Source organism: Antechinus flavipes, chromosome 2 (assembly GCF_016432865.1).
Source record: "Antechinus flavipes isolate AdamAnt ecotype Samford, QLD, Australia chromosome 2, AdamAnt_v2, whole genome shotgun sequence".
NCBI lineage: Eukaryota > Metazoa > Chordata > Mammalia > Dasyuromorphia > Dasyuridae > Antechinus > Antechinus flavipes.
The window spans coordinates 578,708,153-578,734,439 of record NC_067399.1 but is presented as its reverse complement, the minus strand read 5'-3'; the positions used below and the strand labels follow the sequence as shown (position 1 = coordinate 578,734,439).

General features: G+C 46.0%; 1 protein-coding gene across 5 annotated transcripts in view; it reads right to left on the bottom strand.

Moving 5' to 3' along the window:
- The window catches only part of PAX2 (paired box 2), a 100,349-nt gene that overhangs the window by 37,609 nt on the left and 36,453 nt on the right, over positions 1–26,287 (bottom strand). For 4 of the 5 annotated variants that reach the window (XM_051981229.1, XM_051981228.1, XM_051981226.1 and 1 more), the window contains exons 4-5: positions 22,757–22,842; positions 21,744–21,863 (exon numbers count right to left, since the gene is read on the bottom strand). In XM_051981229.1, the coding sequence (XP_051837189.1) occupies positions 21,744–21,863; positions 22,757–22,842 (206 nt within the window). The remainder of the gene's footprint in view (positions 1–21,743; positions 21,864–22,756; positions 22,843–26,287) is intronic. The other variant, XM_051981227.1, reaches the window with a different exon arrangement.

Sequence of the window (26,287 nt, the reverse complement as noted above, 5' to 3'; positions counted from 1 at the left end):
ATAAGTTAAATGAATTTCAGGTGGTTGAATGAACATCCAAAAAGTTTTCACTTATGGATCATAATAAAACTAGAAGGAGATTTCTATTGCTGAAGTAGAGGGCACTCTCTGTTCTTAGTCCCTGTCCTGTTGAACATTTATATTAAAGGTGCTACCGAAGACATGAAAGGTCAAATCTTAACAATTCTGAGTCAAAATTAAAAATAATTTTTACAAGCTAGAATGATGGGCCGAAATTAACAAGAAGAAATTCAACATGGGTAGAAGTAAAGTCTTACATTTAGCTTTGTAAAATCATCTGCATAAATAAAGGATGGGATGAAATCTGGCTTGACAAAAATTCATATTGAAAAAAGAACTTGAGGCTTTAGCTGACTATAAGCTCAATGCGAACCAAATCGCAGCTCTGGCATAAGCTAGGAGACTTTGACAGAATCCCTTCTCTGAGTTTTGTCTGTAGAAGAAAATGGAATGATCTGGAGAAGGAAATGGCAAAACCATCCCAGTCTTTGCCAAGAAAACCCCAAAAGGGAACATGAAGAGTCAGACATAATTGAAATAACTGATCTATCGCCACATTGAAGAGAACACTCTACAAGACATCTTTAGGAGAGCAAGAAGGGTAGAATAGAGTTTGCCCTGAAGGGAGGGGCGGTTCTAACCCAACTTTGTATTCCATACAGTGCCTATATCCAGTAGACCTCCAACAAATACATTTAGAACAAACATAGGGAACTTTGCTATGTAAATAAATCTGCCTTCAAATATGTGAAATTCCATCTCATGGAAGAGGGATTAGGTAGCTACCAGGATTTGAACCTCTGGTATCTTGGTCTCTTTCTTCTCTCCACCCTGCCCCCACTCTCACCCCCCAATCCAATCAGTTGTCAAATTCTGCTGATCCTGTCTCTTCAATGTCTCTTGAATTGGTCTCCACTTTTCCATTCCCACTACCATCATTTTAAACCCTTACTATCTCTCACCTGGACTATTATAACAGCTTCCTAATTGTCCTTCCTGATACTGGTCTCTCCCTAACTCCAAATCATCCCACATAGGCTGGCAGATTAATCTTCCTTATGCCCCTTTTCTGATGTCACTCCACACCTCAAAAACCTTCAGTGGCCCCCCAGAGCCTACCAAAAGAAATGAAATGCCTGTCGAATTAAATGGAAAGTCCAAGCTCCTTACCCCGGCATCCAATTCCCTCTACAGACTGGTTTCAGCCTCTTTTTACAACCTTACTCTCTCCTTCATGAACTTTATAGCCTCATCAGACTAGACTACTGACCATTCCTTGATCTTGTCTCAGCCCTCTCTTTGCTCTGTGTCTTTGTTCAGGAAATCCTTATCACTCCAATAGACTTTTTCACTGACTCTCATCTCTATTGAAATCCATTTCCTTATTTATAGGGCCAGCTCACAAGCCACCTCCTTGATGAAGACTTCCTTGATTTTTCCCAGTTATTAGATATTTCGTAACACTCTATTTGTACCTCTCCATTTCATCGATCATATTTTAATTCTTATTGTCACTATTTGCATTTGCCTATTATTGGAGACAGATGGTGTAGCATAAAGAACAATGTGCTTGGAGTCACAATGGGGTTTGTATTCCAGAGCTGTACTTGCTGAACCTTAGTTTCCTTATCTGTAAATTCAAGACAATAATGTTTCAAGGGCATTATGCTTATTTCATCTTCATTTTCCTACTGCTTAGCACAATGTCTTGCATAGCCTTGCCCCATGTAACTTCAAGGGGAAAAGAACCAGAATTTTGGGGTAGAAGTTACAGAGAGTCTATATTACACATATTATATATGTATACATATATATTTATGTATATATGTACATATATACACTATATATATATTATAGTTGTTCAAAAAAGTGGCAAGAACTATTCAAATGGAAGTTGGATGCCTGAATAACAGAAAATTCCTGTTACTGAGAGAGAGCTTGCACTAGATTACTTTGATATTTCCTTGCAACTTTAAGTGTCTCAGATTTCATTCTCATCCAACTCACAAAACTCAGAAAACTCACAGAGACTAGAAACCATTCACCTTCACAGAGAAGGCTCACGTCTACTTTCTTGCTATTGCTCACATTCTTTTCCTCCCGTGGAGTGTCTCTGCCTATTTTCTAACCAAATCCAACCTAAAGTTCATGCCCAGCTGGAGCTTCACCTCCTCAATGAAGGCCTTATCGATTCCTCTAAACCAGTCAGACCTCTCCCTCCTCAGAGAGCCCATTGTCCTTGCACAACAAAGTTTGTCGTTTAATTGTTCTGTTTCATGTGTCACATCTGTTCGCTCAGACCATGAACTCACAGAGGCTAGAAACCATATTGCATAGTTCTTTTACAAAGCTGGCCTCTAGGAGGCCTTTGTAGGTTGATGATAGGAACATAGAAAGGTCTTATGCTATATAGAGACAAAGTTGATCCGGGATTAGGGGAGGGTTTTCATGGTATCCCACCTGTTTTTCCCTATCAAAAATCAGAGACTTCCAACTCTTTGAGAGGATTTAAGGGCATTCTTGTTTGACAACAGGGGATGACTCCTCAGGTTTCCTTTGGGAGTTCTATGTACCCATGCTGCTGCCCTCATGTTTGGGGGCTTGCTTGTACCCCAACTTTGAAATATAGACTTCTAGAGGCATGTTGCTCACTGGACTTTCCCCCGTGGTTTGACATGGGGCAAGTGGACAAAAGCCTTCTCAGGCTATTTGTGGGGTACAGAATGGAAAGCAGGTATAGACATTTCCCAGAAAAAAAAAAAATTAGAGGCTGATTTGCATGGCCTTGGCCACCGGGTCACATAATTGTGTGAGAATGGGGGCAGGAAGAGAAGGAGATGGGAGCACCTAAGTGTGGGAAGGAGAGGGGCACAGATATGGAGAGAAGAAGTGTGGGAGCAAAAGACCATGCAGATGAGGGAGAAAGAGGAGAAGATCTGGGGTGGGATGGGGAAGTGCCCTGGGCATAGTAACAGAATGCACTGGCTACATCCCTCCCTCCCTGAGTGTCCTGTGAATCCCACCACTGCCCTTCGGACTGCCTCCTGGGTGCAAAGGGGAGGCCTGGTAATTTTCCCCCTAAGCTGGGAGGTTGGGTAGGAGCCGGGCCCCTCTCCCCCTTCCCTCCTCAGGCCCTGGCACAGTAGAGGCCATCTCTTTTCCAGTGTGCACAACAGTAGAATAGGAGCTAGAGGTGAGATCAGTTAGAAACCCCTCCTGGGCCCTGAAGGAAGGGGGCTTTGTTAGCTCAAAGGACATAGGCAAGGCGAAAAATTACATACCATGCCGCCCTAAGTATGCTTGTTTAGAGAAACTGCTTGCATTTATGAAGTCTTTGGTGCGGAAAGCAGGGTTGCAAATGACTGCATCAGAGCGACAGTAAAGGCCATTAATTTCCTGTTATGTTTTCCTGTGTTGGGGGCTTTATTAATTTAATTTTACACTGTCGAACAACAGCGAGAGCTGACACTGCCACACTGCCAGAGCTGGGTTTTCTTTCCTTTTGTGTGTGTAGCAAGGCTTTGCTTGACATGCAAATCAGCACCATTACCCGAACCAATAAAGATGTGGAAAGGGAAGAGGAGAGGGAGGAGGGAAGAGAGAGAGGGAGGAGGGAGAGGAAGAAGGGAGGAGGGGGGAGGGAAAGAAGAAGTAGGAGAAGGAAAGGGGGGAAGAAAAGAGAAGGGGGGAGAGAGGGAAGAGAAGGAAGGGGGAAAGCTTTGCCCCGGCCAGCCGTATCTTCCTGTGCCCATCTGTCCCTGGCTGTCCAGACTCCATCTTGTGAAATCAGCAGTTTCTCCTCTAGAATTCACCCCATTCATCTTGGCCTTCCCCCTTGTAACTTTCCCCTCTCTATGGACTGGATCTGTCCTTCTAGCCTTTCGTGAATGTTGCCCTTCTCTCTAGAGTTCCTGGGCTTGGTGACCACATTTCAGTCTAGAGCCCATTCTTGCAGGGACCACTGTGGGTCTCTACCACCTTGTGGAGGGTGGGGGCTGGTAATGGATAAAGGGATGAGGAACTAAAGGAACAGTATCCCCAAATCACTCAATGGGGATGATGAAGATGATGACTTTATGTATACAAATATACTGGGCTTTAAGGCTTGCAAAATTATGTTCTTATACAATCTCATTTGAGTCTTGTAACAGCCCTAGGAAGAAGTTAGTGAGAGTGTTATTATCCCCATTTGACAAATAAAAGAAAACACAGTTTTAAGGAAATCATAAAATTAACCTAAAGTCACTGGGTCAGCAAGTGGCCAGTGAGATATAAACTCAGGTCTTCAGACTAAGTCCAAAGCACTTCCGACGTGTTGCCTTCACACTCAAGCCATAGCAAAAGCCCTCTGTCAAGAGATCCATAGATCTTTCCCTTTGCTTCCAAGTCACTTCCCTGCTTCATATGCAAACCATTGTTTTGGTTTAAAGTCCTAATTCATCTTCACAATATCTCTGCATGTGTAGGTATACACATAAACAAATTTACATTTGTGTACACAAATGCATTCTATGAAAAAAGAAGCTTAAGAATCAGAGATAATTGAAACTAATCCAAAACTTCACTGCTTCTTGCCTGACTCCATTTGAGTTCTATCCCAGGGTAAACATTTTGGCCCAGTAATTACCTCCTGAGAGGTAATAACATGGCTTAGGGATGGAGAGCTGACCCTGAGACCAGAAGAGCTGAGTTCAAGCCCCACATGGGCAGTGACCTGCACAAGCCACTCAACTTTTGATGTTCTAAGATTCTTTAAGAGGATAGAACTTTGGGGAAGTCCTGGCCTGCACTGGTAAAAGGGCGTTCCCCAGACCAATGAAACCATGGCCCAGTTTCTCTCCCTAGCCCCCTTCTAAGAGACCCCCTTTTCAATCTTTCTTCCTTCTCCTACCCAAGTGGCCAGAGCAGACAAGACGCTCCTCATCTGAAGACAAAGCAGCTTTCTGGGAAGGAGCCCATCACCACAGGGACTCTCTGCCCCAGCTGGCATACCCAGCCTTCCCTCACCGGAGTCCTTCCTACATCTTGACCACCAGGATCTCACACAGCCGGCCTGCACGGGTGGGTCAAGGTCAGGATGGACCTTAACGCATTGGCCTTCAGAAAGGCAGCGAGGAGGGACGGGGCTCCTAAGCCCCTCTCTCAGTCCCCCTGGCCTGCCAGGAGCTGCAGACTTGCACAGGAGCCAGAGTGTGTGTCTGTGTGTGCCTCTCCCCCTCCCTCCCTGGCTGGCGGGCTGGCTTGCTGGCTTGCATGCCCACACTTTCTGCTTCAGGAGCTGTTTGGCAGGCACCGAGAGGCCTGTTGGACGAGATCCAGTGCTCCCTGAGAGAAGCATAAACTTCATAAACTGCATTGACTTTAATGCAGGTTCCTGGGGCTGCCATCCTTCAAGTTGGCCAGCCCTCCCCTCGTCCTCTGTCGCCCTCGCATCTTCTCCCTCCGTGCCCTTCCAGAGCCTGCCCTTCTCCCCCAAGCTCCCATTCCCCTCGCCCGGACTCGGGCGGCACACGCGCTCGCTCGCAGCCGGCTCCAGAGAAGCGAGGGCCGGCAGCTGGAACTCGGAGCCCTTCGGAACAAAGAGAGACCCCAACCCCGCCTGCGCCCCAGAGAACCCCGAGGAGCCCCTCCGCATGCCTCTGTCCGGTGCCAGAGAACAACAATGGTTGCTTTGAGGAGAGGCAGCTTCCCTGAGTGAGGAGCTGCTGACATTCAGGGGGATGTTGGAGATGAGGTGCAGAGACAGCCAAATTAGGAGGCACCTGGAGGCCCGGGGCTGCGCGCCGCCAGCAGGGAGGGGACGACCCCGGGCGCGAGCGGGCGTGGGCTCCGCACAGGTTGGGCTTTCTGAGGCCTCCCTTGTCTACCGCTGTCAAGGTCAGCAGGTTCGGGTTCACCGAAGGGTCAGGATGGTTTGAATTACTGGCTCGGCAGCAGCTCGGCTGCTTGCGATCCATCTCCCAGTCGTGGAGCTGGGCCTGTCCTCCCCTCCCCCTTCTTCAGCATCCCCAGGTTGCCTAGAATGGGGGAGCCACGAAGGGACTCCACTTCCAGGGCCTCCACAGGGGGTGCGGAGAGAAAGGAAGGAAGCTCTGGCCCTCGGGACCAGCGTCTTTCTATCTCTTGCCCACCTTCTCCCTAAATCCCGAGCCGAGGGTCCCCATCCGCCGGCCCACCCCCGGGCCCTGGCCCGCCGGGCTGAGGATGAGGAGGCAGACAAAGAGATCTCTCTCTCCCAGGCAGCAGAGCCATGCCGAGGGGACAGCCTCGGCTCCCTGGGCTCCTCCCTCCCACAGCCTAGAGACGCACGGGGGAGAAAGGGCAGAGCTGAGGCAGCAGATTTCTAGATCCGTGCCCTTGCCGGGTGGGGGAAGGGATCCCATGCCTATCCGCGAGGATGGAGGGAGCTCCGAGGTAAGGGTGGCCCGGGCTAGCGGGTACGCGGGGGGAGGCGCGCGCGCGGCCCAGGACCGCGTCTTGGATGGGAAGGGGCCCCACCCGGCAGCCTCTGCCCGGCCTGAGCGCTCCCTCTCCCGTTGCGCTCGTCGGCGCGAGGGGACTTGGAGGATGTCCTTGTCACACAAATGTCATGCCCATTAGGCCCGGGAAAATGTCCCATCTTTTCTTCTTTGTTCCAGATCTCAAAACACTCTTTTCTCTATCCAGTCTTACTCCTTTCTGTCCTTTTCACACAGACAGGTGGAGGTGGCTAGTACTTTGGTCAAGGTCCCTGAAAGAGTAAGACTTGCCTCCCAGCCACTTCCAAGTCTTGAGGCAGAGCCCTGTGTTGTCATATTTGTGCAGGTTGTGGAAGAGAGGAAGGAAGGAAGGAAGGAAAGAAGGAAGGAAGGAAGGAAGGAAGGAAGGAAGGAAGGAAGGAAGGAAGGAAGGAAGGAAGGAAGGAAGGAAGGAGGAAAGAAGGAAAGAAGGAAGGAGGGAGGGAGGGAGGGAGGGAGGGAGGAAGGAAGGAAGAAAGAAGGAAGGAAGGAGGAAGGAAGGAAGGAAGGAAGGAAGGAAGGAGGAAGGAAGGAAGGAGGGAGGGAGGGAGGGAGGGAGGGAGGGGAGGGAGGGAGGAAGGAAGGAAAAGGAAGGAAGGAGGAGGAAGGAAGGAGGGAGGGAGGAAGGAAGGAAGGAAAAAAGGAAGGAGGGAGGGAGGGAAGGAGGGAGGGAGGGAGGAAGGAAGGAAGGAAGAAGGAAGGAAGGAAGGAAGAAGGAAGGAAAAAAGGAAGGAAGGAAGGAAAAAAAAGGAAGGAAGGAAGGAAAAAAGGAAGGAGGGAGGAAGGAAGGAAGGAAAAAAGGAAGGAAGGAAGGAGGAAGGAAGGACGGAAGGAAGGAGGGAGGAAGGAATGAAAAAAGGAAGGAGGGAGGGAGGGAAGGAGGGAGGGAGGGAGGAAGGAAGGAAGGAAGAAGGAAGGAAGGAAGGAAGAAGGAAGGAAAAAAGGAAGGAAGGAAGGAAAAAAAAGGAAGGAAGGAAGGAAAAAAGGAAGGAGGGAGGAAGGAAGGAAGGAAAAAAGGAAGGAAGGAAGGAGGAAAGGAAGGACGGAAGGAAGGAGGGAGGAAGGAATGAAAAAAGGAAGGAAGGAAGAAGGAAGGAGGGAAGGAGGAAAGGAAGGAAGGAAGGAGGGAGAGAGGAAGGAAGGAAGGAGGGAGGAAGGAAGAAAAATGGAAGAAAGAAAATAGGAAAAAGGAAAGGAGGAGGAAAGAAAGAAGGGAGAAAAAGAGGGGGAGAGAAGGGAGGGAAAAAGGAGGAAAAGGAGGAGGAAAGGAAGGAAGGAGGGAAGGAGGAAGGAAAGAAGGAAGGAAGGAAGGAGGGAAAGAAAGAAAGGTGTAAGGAAGGAAAGGTGGAAGAAAGAAAGAGGAAAGGAAGGGAGAGGAAAGAAAGAATGGAGGGAGAGAAAGAGAAGGAAGGAAAAAAGGAAGAAAAGGAGGAGGAAAGAAAGGAAAGAAGAAAAGATTGAAGGAAGGAAAGAGGAAAAAAGAAAAGAAAGAGGAAGGCAGAAGGGAGGTAGAGAAGGAGAGAGGGAGGAAGGAAAGAAAAGGGGGAAAAGGAGGTGGAAAGAAAGGCAGGAAAGAGGGAAAAGGAAGAAAAGGTGGAAGAAAGAGGAAAGGTAGAATGGAGGGAAGGACAAAGGGAAGGAAGAAAGGAAAAGAGCAGGAAAAAAGGAGGAAAGGAAGAAAGGAGGGAAAGAGGGAAAAAGGAAGGAAGAAAAAGAGAGAAAAGAGATGGAAAGGGAGGGAAAGAAGGAGAGATGGAAGGAAGGAAGGAAGGGGGAAGCAAGGAAAAGCAGGAGGGAAGGAAGGAAGGAAACAAGCATGTTTTAAGTATCTACTATGTATGAGATACTGTGCTAAGTGTTTTATAAATATTACTTCATTTAATCTTCACAACAACTCTGGGTTATAAATGCTATTATTATCCCCATTTTACAGTTAAAAAAAATAAAGCAAATGATGACTTAAGCGCTCTCTCTACTATGCCACAGTCTCTAGATAAACTGATGCCCATGTGTGCTCAGTACCCACAATAGGCCCTCAATGAATGTCATTTGTTAGGCTGATAAAGTGCAAGCACACATTCATACCCACATATGTGTATGTGTGTGTATATAGCATTGCATGGTGAAAAGAACACCAGGTTTTTAGTTAGAAGACTCCAAGTTGTAATTCCAGCTTTTACTACTTAACTACCTCTGTGATCTTGGGCAAGACATTCCCCAGCCTTTGGAGCTCTGTTTCTTTAACTGTAAGATGAGGGGGTTAATAGGATGATAGCATTAAATCTAAAAGGGAACCTAAAACATTGTCTAGTCCAACTTTCTAATTTTACAATTTAAGAAACTGAGGCATGGTGATGTTGAAAAAATGCACAGAGCAGAAGATCTGGGATCAAAGCCCCAGTTCTCTGACGCCAAACTCAGCACTCTTTCCACAATACCACTATGATCCTATTATGGTTAATGTTCAACAGTTGGCTAATACTGAGCATTCCCTAAAGAGGCCAACCAATCTGCAATATGTAATTTAACTTAAAACAAGGAAAATTCTCCATACTCCCTTCTTTAAATATAAGCAAATTAATGTGCCACACCACAAAGGAAATACAGAATTAGGAAATTAAACCTGGGTTCATATCTTAGGGTCATATGGATAGAATGCTAGACTTAGAAGTTAGGTAGGCTTGGGTTAGAATCTTGCCCCTACACTTACTAGCTGTGTAAATAATTTCTCTTTTTTTCTTTGAGCCTCAGTTTCCTTTTCTGTAAAATGGAGGCATCGGATTAGATGGTCTCCAATCTCCCTTCCACCTCTAAAACTATGACTCTGAAGAAATTTTCCTGTTTCTCAATTGACCGAAGAATCAAAGTTATTGAACATTCTAGCTAGGTATTGAGCATTAAGAGGCCCAAAGACAATTCTGTGAACTATACCTGTATATTTAAGAATAAAGATGCTTCCCTGTTAATTTGGTTTCTGGATTGTCCTCTGACTATACTCTGTCATATGGCAGGTTAGAGAGGATATCACTTCAATAGTGATGGACATAACTTTCTCTTACAGATGCTGAGAGCAATCTATCCCTGTACTTCCCTGCTCCAAATGTGGCTTATATTTCTTTGTGCCAGACACACAAAACTAAATCCTTACGGTGCCCATGAACAGCTGGGAGGAGGCTCCATGCAAAGGGAGGCTTTTCAGGTTCTTGGAATGCAAAGAGCATCTTGTTCTCAGCTTTCCTTCCCTTCAGAGGTCAGAAAACTCCCCCCTAGGGCAGGCTTGAACTTCTCTTGGGGTTTGTTGAAAAAGGGAATCTGACCTGGACATGTGGGCACAAAAAGACCTGATGGTAGCCAGTCTGGCTTTAGTCAGTCCTGCATGTTGGCTGGATAGCTTGTTTTGTTTATCCAATGTAGGTCTTTATATATAATGATCAGGCCATTGACATCCTGGGATTTCTCCACCCTTGCTCCCAAAGGAACTGATTCGAAAGGCAATGTACTGTCTCCTTGCATGGTATAGTGGAAAAAGAGCTGAAATTGAATATCTGAGCTTGGATCCAGGCTCTGCTAATTACTAACTTTGACCTAGAGCAAATTATTTCACCTCTTTGGGCATCAATGCCCAAATTATCTTATCTGTAAAAAGAGGGAATGGGACTCAGTGATTTCTAAAGTCCTATCCAGCTTGAAATCCTGTGATCTTATGAGTTCAGCAGGATTTTGCATGCAGAGAAAGGCTCTGAGAAGTCTCTTATCTGTAAAATGAAGGAACAGGACTCAGTGATTTCCAAATTCCTATTCAGCTTGAAATCCTGAGATCTTATTGAGTTCAGCAGGATTTTGCCTGCAGAGAAAGATTGAGAAGCCTTTGAATTCTCTGGGCTTGTTTATGCAGGGTTACTAAGGGATGCCAGGAGCTAAGCAGTGCTGTCTGATGGGTCAGGGCAGTATATTTGTGTGCCTCCAGATTACCTACCTAGGTTGATATTTTAAATTCACTCTAACATCACAGTGATTACAGACATTATTCTGCTCTCCAGGAGACTGTCTATCCTAAAAACACACGCTACTTATCCAAACCAAGTCCTGTACCCGGACGTTCACTTGAGCCCAGGTGGTCCCAGGTTCCTGACCTCACTGCTCCTGCCAGTCCTCTCCTTGTCCCTCCTACCAATGAGCAGTTGTGCCCTGTCCCCTTCCAAGGGAAGAAGCTCCATCCCAATGTCTACCCACAGTGGGTTTTCCCATAGTCCAACTTCAAGATGGCAGGGTGCTGTTCTTGGTCCTAGTAGCTGAAAGGGTTTCCCTGGGGACTTTTGGCCCCTTCCCCGGGTTATGGAAGTGCCTCCCTTTTCTGCTGACCACCTCCTTCCAAGTCATCCCTCCCCCCCCACCAGCCAGAGCGGAGAGGTGGGGGAGGCAGGTCAGCGACCAGGGCCGGACGGGCTCCCTTTAATGAGCTCCGCCGAGTCTACTCCAACCACAGAGTCAGCCTACGGAAGGAGGTGTGAGCGGGCGGCCGGGAGCCGGCGAGCCAGAGCCTAGCGGAGCCTCTCAGGTAATTGGTTTATCTATCTGGAAGCAGGGGGAGCAATCTCAGCACAGACAGACTAGCAGTAAAGTCTCTTCCTTAAGGCTATTTCCTTTGTCTTTTCAATTGCTTGCACATCCATGTGAGAGAGAGGGAGAGAGAGAGAGAGAGAGAGGGAGAGAGAGAGGAGAGAGAGAGAGAGAGAGAGAGAGAGAGGGAGAGAGTGTTAAAGAGAGAGGGAGAGGGAGAAATGTTAATTTGTGAATTAATGGCTTTTCTCAGCGGAATTGTAAATTCAAATGTCACCTCACACGGTGACACTACCACCACCACGCCGCCGGTCTGCTGAAGAAGCAATGATAAGATCCCCCACCTCCCTCAGCGCCCCTCCCTCCCCAAAGATAGCTGTGGAGTGGAACATGCTACTTTTAATTTGCAATAACAACACAACAGAGGTATGCAGTAATGACTGCCTTTTCCCAACCCTCCCCCCAGCTTCCCAGCTCCCCCCTCCTGGGTCAGTTGGCTCTCCCATTTCCTCCCCCCCCCCCCACCTTTGCTGTTCCCAAACATAGCCTGCAGTTTAGGCCACAACACTCAGGGAGGCTGTCTCCCACCCCCACTCCAGCAGGGCCGTACCACATTTGGGATGAAAGGAAGCTCTTTGGAACCGAAGATGCTGCAACCCGCTCTTCTCCTTCAATAATCAGGGAATTAATGACCCTGAAGTTAAAGTGAGGCTGATAGTCAGGCCCTGCCCAGCTTTGGGGAAAAGGCTTCATTGTTTTCAAGCAGGAGGCGGGCAGCAGTGAGGGAGATTCATGGATGGAGATTGAATATGCAATTTTCTTTCACCTTGCCAAGAGCTGCCCCTGGGCTGTGCCTGGCCTAAATTTTTCCTTTTACCATCTCTGCCTTATCCGGCCCTCCCACCTCCCTTCCATTCTTTCCAGAAAATTACCTTCAAAATTGATTTCCACTTTTACAAACAAATATAATGGGAACACGGGAAAAAACTTGGGCCGTGATGAATTAGAGCTGTCAGGGCTTCCAAGTCTCCTTTGCTTTTGTTTTACGGCCCGATCTGCTCTTTGTTTTTCCAAAGGCTGGCAGAAGTGCCCCCACCACCACCTTCACTGGCAGACCTGATAGTGGGCAGCACCCTATTCTCCTCGACCAGCCCACCACAGTGCTTCAAGGTCCCCCCATCCTCTCCCCACCTCACCAGGGATGACCCCCGTGCTCCAGACCCTGCAAAGTTCCTTGCCAGTCTAAAGAGGCCTGGTTCTCCCTGGCTCCCTGGCTGCTTGGTCTCTTAATGTCAAAAGTATGTCCCCTGATTCCCAAGACCATGTTGCCCCAACCCCATACCTCTTAAACTCCAGACCAGATGCAAACCTCCACCTCCTCTAATGTGGGCAGGAGCAGTGTATACTTTGACTAGAGCAAATGAGAGACAGACAGACAGACACTGAGAGATTCTGAAAGGCAGGCAGACATACAGATAAATCTGGTAAAATAGACTGAGATCCAGAAAGAGCAAACTCTACTTGAAAGGACTGGATGGGGCTTGAATTTGGAAAAGAAAGAGGGGCTAGAGGGAACCCCATTGTTGGTTTTTGCAATTCTGTCCCATGAGGGAGGCTCCAAGAAGAGCTAATAATCTACGGAATCCCATAGTAAAGCAAAATACTTTGCACATGGAGTAAATGCTTAATAAATGTTTTTCTATTCATTCATTCTTCTTTTCATTCATTCTCTGAATACACTCATGACCCGTGATAAGTCTCCAGCAAATCCATACCCCTATATCCAGGACAGACTCCTCTCCTGATCTCCTATTTCTCCATTTACAAAACTCACCCTTGCTTTGAAAAGATCCTGTCTCTTTGGCTGGGTCTGGTTGACTTGGTCAATGTAACTGGTCTTGCCAGGGGCTCACAAACTAAGATACCAGCTTGTGACTAGGACCTCCTTTGAGTCCCAGATCTCCTGCCACCTCACAGGTGATGTATTTTGACCAAGACTTTGGCTCTTGTTCCTGTATCTTCCCCTAACAACTACTGCCACTCTTCTTTTACTTTCTTGCTCTAATCTGATCCCCAACTAGACAGAGTGAGATTTAAACAAGGATATTTATTTACAGGGACAATACTAAATTTGTAGATAATACAGACAGTACAAGAAGTGATAATGCAAAAAAAAAAAATAGCTGCCTGGTGAACAACCAGATAATGCTAATAATTCCATAGTAATTACAAACTAGTTATTTTCAAGCCTCGTCTGAGTTCAAGCTTAGCTAACTGGTTGGCTTTATGCTTTTTAACTTGAAAGTAGAGTTATCAGTATTATATCTCTCCTCCCTTCATCTCTGACCATTCCTTTTTCCTGGTACCCTCCATCTTGACTTGACTCTGCCCAGTTTCTTACAGGGCTCATCCTATTAGCAAGTGAAAAAATTCATGCCCCTTTTACTGCCAATCAGAATGAGTCAGAGCATCTATCTGGTCCTGGATGCTCCACCTACACATACCCATGTGATCATTAGCTGTCTCAAGAACTGAGACACTGCCCCCTCCCTCAGTTAGGGAGTTCTCCTGAACCAGGTATACTATACAAGTTATTTTAGATGCAGTTCAACCACACCTGTCCCCAAATTCATAAGAACATCCTCTTTCTTCATATTCTCACAGCTCAAAATGTTTCCAGACATACATAGTATTCAGAGAAATGAAATTCTGCCCAATCAAGATATGGTATTTCTATAGACTTCTTTATCCAAAGATAAACATACACATATATTTTTTTTTCTTTCTGCCTCTATTTGTCTCTGTCTCTCTTAAAATTATATATAGACCTCTGGACATAAACACACTTCCTGAGTAAACACAGACCTCAAGATATGTGAGCTATTGCCTATGTGAAAGAAGGCAGGGAGAAACAGAGACATCTTCTATCAAAAACACTTAAGTGCTTCTATGTGCAAAGTATCATGCTAAGTTCTGAGGATACAGAGATAAAATAAAGCCCAATCCTTGCCCTCAAGGAGTTTATAATCTAGTATGGGGGATAAGACATAGATGTAAATAATTGTAATAATTATTACAGGCAGAATGTTGACAAGTACAATGGAGAGATGAGCATATTGAGGGCAAAGTAATCACTTCCTGCTGGAGGAAGCCAGGAAAGCCTTGATGGAGAAGACAGCAGGTCTGAATGGAAAGGAGAGGTTTTAAGGACAGGGTTGGGAAGGGAGGGAAAGGAGGGGAATCCATTCTGAGCATGAGGAATAGCCTGAACAAAAATGGGAGATGAGAAAAGGTAAGATCTGAGTGAGATGAGAACAGAACAATGAGGAATCTATTTTGTCTATTTAATAAGAGAAATAATGTAAGATACTGAGAATGAAAACAGAGGTTGGAATCAGACCATAGAATACTCTGAATATCAGTGTAAGGAGCAGCTAAGTGACACAATGGATAGGCTTGGCTTTCACGTCTTGCCTGGAACATTCACTAGCTGTGTGGCCTCCTGCAAATCACTTAATCTCTCTGTGTCTCAGTTTCCCCATCTGTAAAGTGGGATTCATAATAGCACCGACCTCCCAGGACTGATATGAGGATCAAATGAGAAAATGTCTAAAACACTATGTGTTTTACTTTTACTTTTTTTGTTATGTCCATATTTTATTTGTAGGTCATAAGGAACCTTTCAAGACTTTTGAATGGATGAATGATAGTAGGAATGGGTACATTAAGAAGATTATTTAGGAAGGACAATAAAGGGACAGATAGGAAAGGGGAGAGATGAGAGTAAAGAAGATTGGCTCAAAGGTATATAATAAGGGAGAAAGGAAGGGAATAAACATCTACATAGTATCTATTGTGGTCCAGGCACTGTACTAATGTAATAATTACAATGATTTTACAAAATACAGTTACAGTAGTTAAAATCATAATAACAAAACAAAACAAAACAACATGAGATGATGATGATTTCAGTTAGGATGGTTGTCATGGGAAAGGAAGAGGAAAATAGAAGAAGACTTGACAGGAATTGGTGACTCATTAGAAATGTAGGGAAGGGTGAAGGAAATAAACATTTACAAAGCACTTGCTATGTGCTAGGAACTGAACTAAGCACTTTATGAATATTATAAAAATCATAAATTTACAAATAAATGTAGAGAGTAAGGTAAAAGATGATTTGGAGATTTTGAGTCTGGGTAAATAGGAATATAATAGTTCCTCAAGAGAAGTGGGGAAGTCAGGTGGGGAAGGCTTTGGGAAGGAAGCTAATTGTTCTGTATGTCCCTGTTAAGTTTGGGGTGGTAGTAGAACGTTCATCAGGCAGTTGGAAATATGGGGCTGGAGCTTGGAGGAGAAGCTGCAGCTAGAAATAGAAATTTGGGAGTCATCCACATACTGTAGATGTGTTAATTAACTCCACAGGAGTAGATGAGAACAGTAAAGAGAAGATTGTAAAAAGAGAAAAAGGAGGTCTGAGGACAGACTTTGTGGGACAGCTAAGTTTAAAGAATAAATGAAGCTAAGGAGTGGCTCTTAAAGGAGATAGAGCATAAAGGATCAGAAAGATGGGAAGAGAATTCAGGATACAGTATCACTGAAGCACAAGAACAGAAAGGGCAGGTATGAGGGGGAATGCCCTGCTACTAGGAAAGGAGATTGGGATGGGCAGATTATTTGAGCTAGGGAATTCTAAGCTGAGATAGGGCCTTTCCATACCAAGTTAGATACTTGGTATCTATACCAACTATAGATTGGTTATATCTATATATAGTATTATATATAGTAAGCCCCCGGGGCTCCGTTTACTACCCGACTGCCAAGAGAGGGACAAGTCCACTCAGGTCAGAAACAGAGCAGGATAAAGCTTTTCTGCTCTTTGGTAAAGGGATCAGCTCTCTGAATGGCCACTGTGCTTCCAATCTGGCCCACTCTCAGAGAAGATGAGAGACGATGGACAGAGAGATACAGAGAGACAGAGGTAGACAGAGCTAAAGAGAGACAGCATTATAGACACAGAGAGATAAAGAGATGAGGGATGATGAGGACTGAAAAAAGTGCTTTGGATTTGTTGATAAACAAGAAGTCATAAACGACTGGAGAAGCAGTTTCAGTAAAGTGGTAGAAATGGAAGCCATACCACCAGGAGCCAAGGAGTGAGTAAATGGAAAAGTAATGGGAATAGCAAATATGCATTACTTTTTCCAGAAACTTAGAGGTAAAGGGAAGAAGAGAGCTAGAAGGATACCTTGGGAGGAGGATCAGGGTCAAGGGAAGGTTTTCATAGGAGAGGGGCATAGGTCAGAAAGAAGGAATCATAAGAGGGGTGAAGATTTAAAATACATAATATAGGGAATGATCGATGGGTCAAAGTTGAAGGAACATAGGGACACAGAGACTTCCAAAAGATCACTTTAGTCCAATTCCTCCATTTTATAGATAAGAAAATTGAAGCCCAGGTCATCTGACTCCAAATTCCTCCATCTTTCTACTATACCATACTCTAGTAGTCCTGGACAAGGTGAGAAGGGGAAGAGAAAAAGGGTATAAGAATAAGGGTTAGCTTCAGCACGGTGGGCACTCCACCGAGACTGCAAAGAAGATGGAACAGGCAGGAGAGTGTGGAGTAGGATAGGGGAGTTTAAAGCATCTTGGTAAAGCATTTTGTCTGTCTGTCTGGGTTTGTAGATGTTAATTAGAAGGGAAGGAATGGATCTTCTAGTTCAGCTCCCTCATTTTCTATGTAACCTGGCTGGGATGAGGTAGCTGAGGCTCAATGGGGTTAAATTACTTGCTATACAGGAAGCTGGCAGTCAGAGGTAGGATTTGAATCCTGGTCCTCTAACTCTGGGGCCAGAGGGCCTTACATTGTACCACTACCTATTTGTTTATACTTAAAAATGTTTACAGTGTACTGAGACAGACATGGCTCCATCAAACATGTAATAGCAGATATAGATGGACAAGAGCCAAATGTCCTGTGTGGGGATCTTTACTTACTGATCCTGCCCACCGAAACCCGCTCCAACAAAGAACCTGGACACAGAAGGGCTGTGTGAGCTATGTTCGAGGAAGTTCCTTTCTAATAGGACTTCTCTTTTCGATGGTTCTGTCCATCCTGCCTTTGAAATTCATGGCCTCTCCTCACAGACCTACTCCCAGATACATTCATAACTACCTGCCAATAAAAAAGGCCTGCACAGGCCTCCAGCCACTTTCAGGAACTACTGGGCTCAGGGGACAGGGAACGAGGCTGCCTCAAGTCTACTGGACCTTATTGATTCCCCGCTCTGCTCTGTTCTGCAGCCCTGCCCTCTCCCCCTCAGCTAAGGATCTCTTCCTTCTCCCCTTGCCCCCAACCCCAGACCCTTAGACAGAAGCCCGAGGTGTTACTCTCCTCCACATCCTAATCTCCCTGCTTGCTTTAAGTCAAATCAGCACAACACCCAGAGGGATGTCTCGGTGAAAAGCTTGCTAAGAAAATAAACGACTTTTTCAGGCTACGGCTCTGTCCAAATCAGAAGGGAGATATTAAAGAAACTGATAGGAATCTGCCATTTGCAGCCACACAATACACCAAGCATAGCTGTACTTGCTGGACACCACAATTCACTGGGTGTCTAATTAATGTAATGCAAACTTCTGGCCTCTGGCCACTTCACACTTGGAAGGATAACATACACATAGGTACACACATTCATCTCTCCTTCCCTCCCCTCCCCTCAAGCAACAGACATGCAACCTCATTAGGATCCTCTGGCAGATCTGTTGGACCTGCTCTGTGACTCACTTTCCCTTTCTCAGGCTGCAGACAGCAACACTGAATGCACAAAAGTGTTTTGAAACCCAGATGGAAGCTACTGAATCAAGAGAGAGGAGGGCTGGCCAGTGAAGGCCCACCTCCTGCCACTATGAAAAAACGACATTCTGCTATCTCTGTTGCTATTATACAAATGCATTTTGTGCCACCCAAAGCCCCAGGGAGCACCCCATCCATCCAGTGGAGTGAGATTTAATTGGAAGCTTAAAGATGAAAGTTTCAGGGGCAGTAAATTGGGTACACTGCCTTCTCAGGGTCGGGGATGGACACACAGACACCAGCAATCTCCCCATTCCCAAACCCCTGCCCCGGCAGCCCCGCCACGTCACCCCATCGAAGGCCTGGCCAAGAGGCCTCTGACTCGCACTGTAACCCCCCTTGCCTCCCACAGAGCCCGGGCCCGTAGGTCCTGTGCTAATAACCCCACAGCTATGATTGCTGCAGATTCTAATAACACTGTCCGTATTATGAGCACCAATGCCAATAATGCTCTGGGTATTATCACCGTGAGCACCAATAACTCCTGCTGAGATTGTCTCCAATAATGCCTGCACATACTGCAGCGATTGTCCTCCTAATGCCCACCCCGGTGACATTGTTAGAGCTGAAGAATGGGCCCCACTGTACTGAGCAGCAGGGCTGGAGGGAGGAAGCTCTGCCCCCGGCCTGGGGCTCCGGCCTCAGGCATTTCCTGCAGCCCACCAGGCCCCCACGGCAAAAGCCACTCAGACCCGCTATCAAGTGCAGACCGAGGAGGTCAGGGCAGACCTGTTCTTCCGGGAAGCTGCTTGGGGGGGATGCAGTTGCTAAGCCCCTCCCCACCATTCCCAAACTGCCCGGATCTGGTTCCTTCTTGTCTCCTCTCTCTCTCTCTCTTCCATCAATCCAGTGCATGCAGCGCTCACATATATACCTGGGCATTTGAGCAGCTCCTCCCCAGCCCCCCTTGTACAGCCCGACACCGGCTGCTCTGCTACCTTTGCCCGACTGGAGAGTTGGGCTACATCATCTTGACATATAATTATCTGCTCTCTTCTTAATCATCTGTGTTGCTACCTAACACAGGCTAGAACTGGTTGTACTTTATAGGCCCTGAATGAGGGCTGGGAGAGAGCTGCCCCCCACTTTGCACTCCAGTGCAACTGAGCTCAGAGTTGACTGGGGTGGGGAACCCCTCATGGAAACTTTCTCCTCCACACAGGGAGGGAAACTATCTTATCATGTTCACCTTTTAAAAAATATTAACCATGGTAATTGTGGAAATATATATAGAGAAGAACTGCACATGTTTAACATATTGGATTACTTGTCTTCCAGGGAAGGGAAAAAAAAAATTTGGATCACAAGGTTTTACAAAGGTGAAATTATCTATGCATATATTTTGAAAATAAAAAGCTTTAATCAAAAACCTAATTAATGAATTAATGGAACCTTTGGTAGTCTGGGAGGCCTGTGGACTTTTCAGAATAATATTTGTCTATTTTCAGAATTGAAGGAACTGTCATATTTCAGTTAGAGGTTAATGAAAATAAAGATGTAATTTTTCTCCATCCAAGTTCACAAACTCCACTGAAACCTATTTACCTTGTAAGTGTCCCTATTCTAGAGTAAGGGAAAAATTTCAGAGAAAGAGAGAGAGAGAGAGAGAGAGAGAGAATGAACTAAGCTCCTGATCTCCCCTTCTACTTATCAGGATTGCAAGGATGCTAAAAACTATAGACAACAAACATGGTCAGTTCTCCAGGCAGGAAAGAAGTTTCCCAGCCAGACCTAGCATACAGTGATTGTATTCTTCCACCTTTCCCATACCCTGCCACAAAATAGTTCCTTCTTCCAGGGCCCCAAGAGCAGAGAGAAAACCCATTCAAATTCATTCCAGCATGTAGTAAGTGAGAAGGAAAAAGAAAAATGGTTCCATGACTTGTCCGGATCTTCTTTCACACCTTCCAACCCCTCCCCCCCAATCCCCCACCTTCCCACCAAAAAGCCCAGGGAGAGAGGGGCCACTTTCCTAGATTCCCAGAATTGGAGAGGAAAGGAGCAGCAAGGCAGTTAAAGATCAAATACTTTTGAGGATTTGAAATAGACTTTAAAATCCCTTAGTTCATCAAAGAGAGCAGGGATTGGGAGGGAATGAGAATTCCCAAACCGGGTGGAGATGATTGATACATTCTCCTTTTCTTCTCTGATACAATCCCTCTCTCCCCATAACTGGGCCCAGGTGAGACTTGGGGGTGGGAACCTTTCTCTCACCACCCCTAACCCTAATGCAGCACTGCCTCGGCCAAAACAACCAAAATGAAATTTAGTGAGTGGTGTAGCCCGTGTCAGCCAAATGGGTTTGGATATTTCAGAAGAAGGCGAAATAGAGCCAGACAAGCTGTTTCCCTGTGAAACGAGGCCATTAGGGCTCCTGGAAGGAGTCCAGCTCCAGGTCATCACTATCTTGCCAGGCCTGGGGCTCTCACATACTGTCCTCTCAGCCTGGGGTCCTCAAACACACTGTGTCCGCAGCCTGAGGTCCGGGGGCCTCACCCCTAATGTCCCTTCAGATGGGGGCCTTACATACGCTGTGCCCTCAGCCTGGGGCCTTTATACACCATGTTCCTCCCTGTTATACACAGAGTGCCCTTACACACTTTGGACCTTTAACTTGAAGCCTGGGGCCCTCATCCATACCTACATACTGTTCCCTTAGAGTAGGGCCTCAGGCCCCCACACATTCTGTACCTTCGACCTGAGGGTTTTAACTCACTGTCCCTGCAGCCTGGGGCTATCACAGGGACTGTGCTCCTTGCTTTGGGCCCTCACACATACTCCCCTCAGCTTGGGGTCTGGAATTCTTGAACACATTGTCCTATCGGCCTAGGGCCTTCACACACATACTGCCTTCATAGATTGTCTCCTAGTTTGGAGTCTGGGGGCTCTCATTTACTGTCCCTTTCAGCCTGGAATCCTTATGTAGGACCGTCTCAGCTTGAGGCTTTCACCGACATGGCCCCCCTCAGGTTTGGGGTGCCCACACACTCCATCCTCTCCATCTGGAATTCTAGAGCTCTTATATATGTAACCTCTTGAACAGGTGGTTTCAGATCCAATGGGAGTGTATAGCTAGGGCACTGGGGAATGTGGAGTGTCTCTAGTAAGAATGAGCCTATAAGACTAATATTCAAGCAGATCCAGAAAACCCTTCTTCAAAAAGTCCACCATTTTCTCCTCTTGAAAGGGGGGAAGGAGCTTTGCAAAAGGGAGGAAAAGAAAGAGTTCTCAGAAAGAACCGAAATATCTTTCCACTCTCCTTCCTTCCTTCCTTCCTTTCCCGCCCTGCTACCTTGACTTTGTAATGGAATGTTACCAGCAAATGGAGGAAGTAACCCCTTCATATGGGGCTAAGCAAGACTCTCCTTCCCACTCTCAGCCCCTCAGTCATTTACATAAGATAGTTTTCCAGAGAAAGAAAACCAGGACCTGTTGTAGGTGGTCCCTTCCCCTACCTTGACCGTCTGGGTCAGGTAAAGGAATAGAAGGTAAGAAGAGGGGTTTGGGGCCAACTCCTTGGCTCTCTGCATCTTCTGCCCCCCTAAACTTCTCAAGAGAAGTGGTTCCTGTTCCCCCTAGCATTAAACAGGAATAGGGTGAGTCCCAGTGGTGGGTGAGCAGATGGCGGAGCTGATGGCAGAGCCTGTACCCTACCTCTGTCTGGGAGCCAGCAGGGCAGTGGGGGGACCAGGCTTACTACTAAAACTGATCTCACCAAGGAGCAGCTGGGAGACCAGGCCAGAAACCGGAGCCCTGTGCCCAGGGACAAAGCATGCAAAAGGAGGCCGAGCCTTTATCCTCCTCCCTACCTTCATCACGTTTCCTCTTCTCACCATTGGAGCGAGGAATCCCCAGGATCCCATTGATGGAGTATGAGCCTACAGGGTCATTGGAGGCGCTGGAAACAGGAGGGGAGGCCGTGCTGGGAACTGGACAAGGCAAAGTGGGAAGGCTGTCAGGAGAGCAGCTTCAGTCTGGGGCTGGGACCCCAAGTCAAGGAGGGCACATTCAGAGGGAGCCCGTGATCCCTTCCTCTTTCTGGCACTCAATGTGGGCCACCCCCTGCTGCTACATTTCAGCCCCATTTAATTCTCCCTCATCTCCACAACCTGCTCTGTGGCAATGATGCCCTTTCTTACACATCCCTCAGGATGTTATAGGGGCTGCAGGAGGGGTACAAGGCAAGTCAAGATCAATCCAACCACGGAGAGTGTTTAGCAAAGTCCATTTCACAGATATCTTCCCATTTAGCTGCTTCCATTTCCTAGGTCAGATCAAATCACCTCAGAGCAAGTCACTTTTCCATAGTTCTTACCCTTCAAGGCTAAACTCTACACCATGGACTTCAGGCAGAGAAAAAAGAGCGGGGAGAAGGAGAAATCCAAAACCCACAGAAAGAAAACTAGAGAGAGAGATAAAGACCCAAGAAGAGAGAGGCTTAGAGAGCAAGAAAGAGGAAGGAAGGGGTTTTCCCCTAGGGAGGTAGAGATCCAAAAAAGGAAAGAAAAAAGAGTAAATGAAGCAGGAGGAAGGAATAGAAGGGGAGAGCGTAAGTGAGAGTGAGACAGACAGCAGAGGGTCAGTATTAGATGGGGGGAAAGAAAGAGAAAGAGAAGTAAAGAAAAAGGAGGAGGGGAGAAAATGATCAAAGGATTTTCTAATAGCTTTCCAAAGTGGAAATCTTAAGCTGCTTGATGCCCTCTGAGAAAGCAGGGAGGTCAGAGCAGCCTCTCCCTTGGCTGCTGGTGTGCAGCTCACAGGGACAGCTCTCATTTGCATGGCTTTGGAGTCTCCCAGAGATCAGTCCCTCCTATCTTCTTACCTATGGTGTGTCCAGGAGCTGTCACTCCTGTCCCTGTCCCATCTGGGGTCGGGTGGAAAGGCTGCTGAACTTTGGTCCGGATGATCCTGCAACAAACAATGGGTCAAGTCAGAAAGTTGGTTCACTCCAGCTCAGGCCAGCCACTGGCTTTGATTTTTTTTTTCTGTTCTCCCTAATGCCTTAGCTCCCTCTCATCCATCTGCTCCCAGTTGCCCAGCCCTGACTGCTGCAAGGAGCAAGTTTTCCCTCCCGTTAGCTCTGCCAATCCAATCTAGTGCAGCTCAGTGAGGAAGCAATCTGCATTCTGTCCTACCCCTGGGCATCATCCAAATTGCAGCTTCATTTCAGCAGCAAGGATAGAAAAAGACAGATCAGGCAACAGCCCTGCACAGCACAGCAGGGCCCAGTAGCTGGTATTTCCCATTCTGGGAGGCTGAGGGAAGGGAGACTCGCGCTCTCAGTGGTGGACCCTCCTTCTCTCCCCCGGCCTTCAAAGGAAACACGGCCCACAGGAGCTGGGGAGAGGGAAGGTCAGACACCAAGCAGGTTTCTTCCCCTCAAAAGTGCTCTGGTGCCTAGAGAAGGCAGAGGGGAAGGCACCTTAGCTAAAAACCCGAGATGTCAGGATGTTTCCAGGGGGCCAGAAAGATTGTTTAGTAGAAAGTAAGAAGGTGAGAGATGGCTGAAAGATCACACATAGTCCGTCCCAGTGGAAAATCCTAACCGAAGGAGGATGTCATCCTACCAATTGACTTCAAACAGGCCAGAGCCTCAGTCTGGATCCATACGGATCAGCCTCTACCTGGAGAAAATTGTTCCCCCAGATTGCCATTCATATCAGTTTGCCCAGACAAATGATCTCCCTGGGCCTATTGGCTCATCAGTAAAACAAGCAATATCCAAATTGGATATCTATATCTCTTCCAGTCTTAAATCCCAGGATCCCATGAATTCAGTTCATTTCAATTCAATCAATATCTACTGAATGCCTACTACTATGTAAAAGCTTGGGTTAGAACTCTGTGCATTGACTCAGAGTAAAAGGAACCAGATACAAGTCTCAGGTTTGAAGGATGATTCCGGTTTCTGAGGGTCTGACCACCAGCCTGAAAGGTTCTTCTAAGAAGCAATGCTTAGGGGAGGGTCCCTCAGAACACTGGACAAATCAGGTGTCCTGGGAAGAACTTTCTCAATGAAATTACTACTTTTTTTTCTGGGACATCTTCAGGTGGATTGGTCTTAAATATTTGAAAAAGCCAAGCTATCAGATGAATTAAAATGAGTATTAGTATGAATGCATACTCCATAAACATTTATACCTATAATGTGCAAAACCCTGGAAATTAATATTAATTGAACACCTGAAATTTGTAGAGCACTATACTAGGTGATGGGGAGAAACAAGTATGGAAACATCCTCAAGGGACTCACAATCTATTTTGGAAAGAATGATAAAAAGATAATATAAAACACAAAATAATTTATAATAAGTCCAACTGAATGAAAAAAGAGAAGTGCTATAGGAGTTTGTGGATGGGAGAGAGCATTGTAGAGTGATTCACCTGGGATATGTCTGAAAAAGGAGGAGGTAAAACTAAGCTGAGTCATGAGAGCATACATTTGTATCCTTTTCTACTGGGGAAGTCTGAGACTGATGTATCATCTGATTTCAGGAGTTTGAAGCTGTGGTAGGGATGGGAAAAAAAAAGAATAAAGGAAGGAAGGAAGGAAGGAAAAAGGGATGGAGGGAGAAAAGGAAGGAAGAAAAAGGGAAGGAAGGGAGGGACAGAGGGAGGGAGGAAAGAAGGAAGGAAGGAGGAAAAGGAGGGAGAAAAGGAAGGAAGAAAAAAGGAAAGAAGAAAAATAAAGAAAATTAAGCTGAACTGGGAATCAGGAATCTTGGGTTCTATTTTTGCTGTGCCATTAACTGGTTATGTGATCTTCAGTTATCAATTTCTTTGGTTACCAGTTTCTTTACTCTATAAAACAAGGAATTATAGATTATCAAAGGTACTTTCTAATACACAAGCATTTGTGTATGATTCTAAAATGAGAAAGGAGGCAGGGAAGGGCAGTAGAGGTAGCAGGAATGGAAGAAGCTCAGATATATAGGCAGGGCTATGCACAGGATGTTTCTCTCATTCTAAATCTATTGCTTTCTGGGAGAAAAGGAATATAGGTGTTATCCTTCAATATGTGGGGCTGTCAATGAATAGCCTCTGAAGGGTGAAGAGTGAGGGGAATGTGGGCAAAACAGTGCTTTAGAAATACGAATCTGCCAGCTTGGAGTAAAGAGAGCCTAGGGTAGGGAGACTAGTTAGAAGGCTATTGTAGTAGAACAGGCAAGAGGTGACAAGGTCCTGGACTGAGGTGCTGGACACGGGCATGGAAAGCAAAGGAAAGATTAGAAACATTGCAAAGGAAGAATCAAAGTGAAGAATCCACAAGATTTGCTCAGTCACTGATTAGATGTGGGGAGGAGAGAGGAAGAATCGGAGATAATTCTGAGGTTTCAAGCCTGGGTGACTAGGAGATTAGTGGCACTATTGACAGAAAGAAGGAAATCAGGAAGAGGGAAAGATGATAGTTTGATTTTTAAACATGTTTGTGCTTGAGGTTGGGGTGGGATATTGAGGTGGAGATAGTCAGTGGGCCATTAAATATCTAGCACTGGACCTTTAGAACAGAGAGCAGAGCTGGAAATGTAAATTTAGAAATCATTTGTATTCAGGTGAGAGACTCAGCCTGGCCAGCGGTGGAGAGAGAGATGGCTTTGGATCCTCAAAGACATGATGTCAAGCCATGCTTCTGACACATACTCACTATGTGACCCAGGACAATTCACTTAACCTCTCAGGCCAGAGGTGTCAAACTTGGCCTGCCAGCTGTATTCAGCCTGGAACACTCCAGTACAGCCCCAGATTGAAATGTAATTGGGAAATATTTTTAAAAATAAATAAGAATACAATCAAACGTATGCAATATTATATTTTAAAACTAAGTCAATACCTGGCCCTCAGGGATCTTTATATATACATTAGTTGCCTCATTTCTATTTGAGTTTGTCAACACTTCTCTAGGTAACTATCTGAGCCTGTGAGTTGCACTGGTAGAAGGAATTAATTTCCTTTTCTGAGAGGTGCTTATATTTAGGAAATCACAGATGTTTCAGTCTCTACCCCTTCTCCTATCCTTGCATTTCTTTATTAAATGATAATTGAAGTCATCAGAATAGATGACCTCTCAGAAGGAGAGGGTATAGCTAGTAGAGTCGAGGGCTATCATCGAATCATTAAGAATACCCATACTAAGAAAACTGGGGGAGGACTAAGGTAGTGCAATATCATGGATGTCAAAGGACCATCGAGAAAGAGGAAGCAGTATACAATGTTAAATAGGATATTTAAGCGGGATAAGGAATGGAAAAATTCCTGGGAAGAAGATTGTTGATGACCTTGGAAAAAGCAGTTTCAGCAGCACTGTGGGAGATGTTTGGGGAATGAATTACAAGGAATTAAGTAGTGAAAGTGA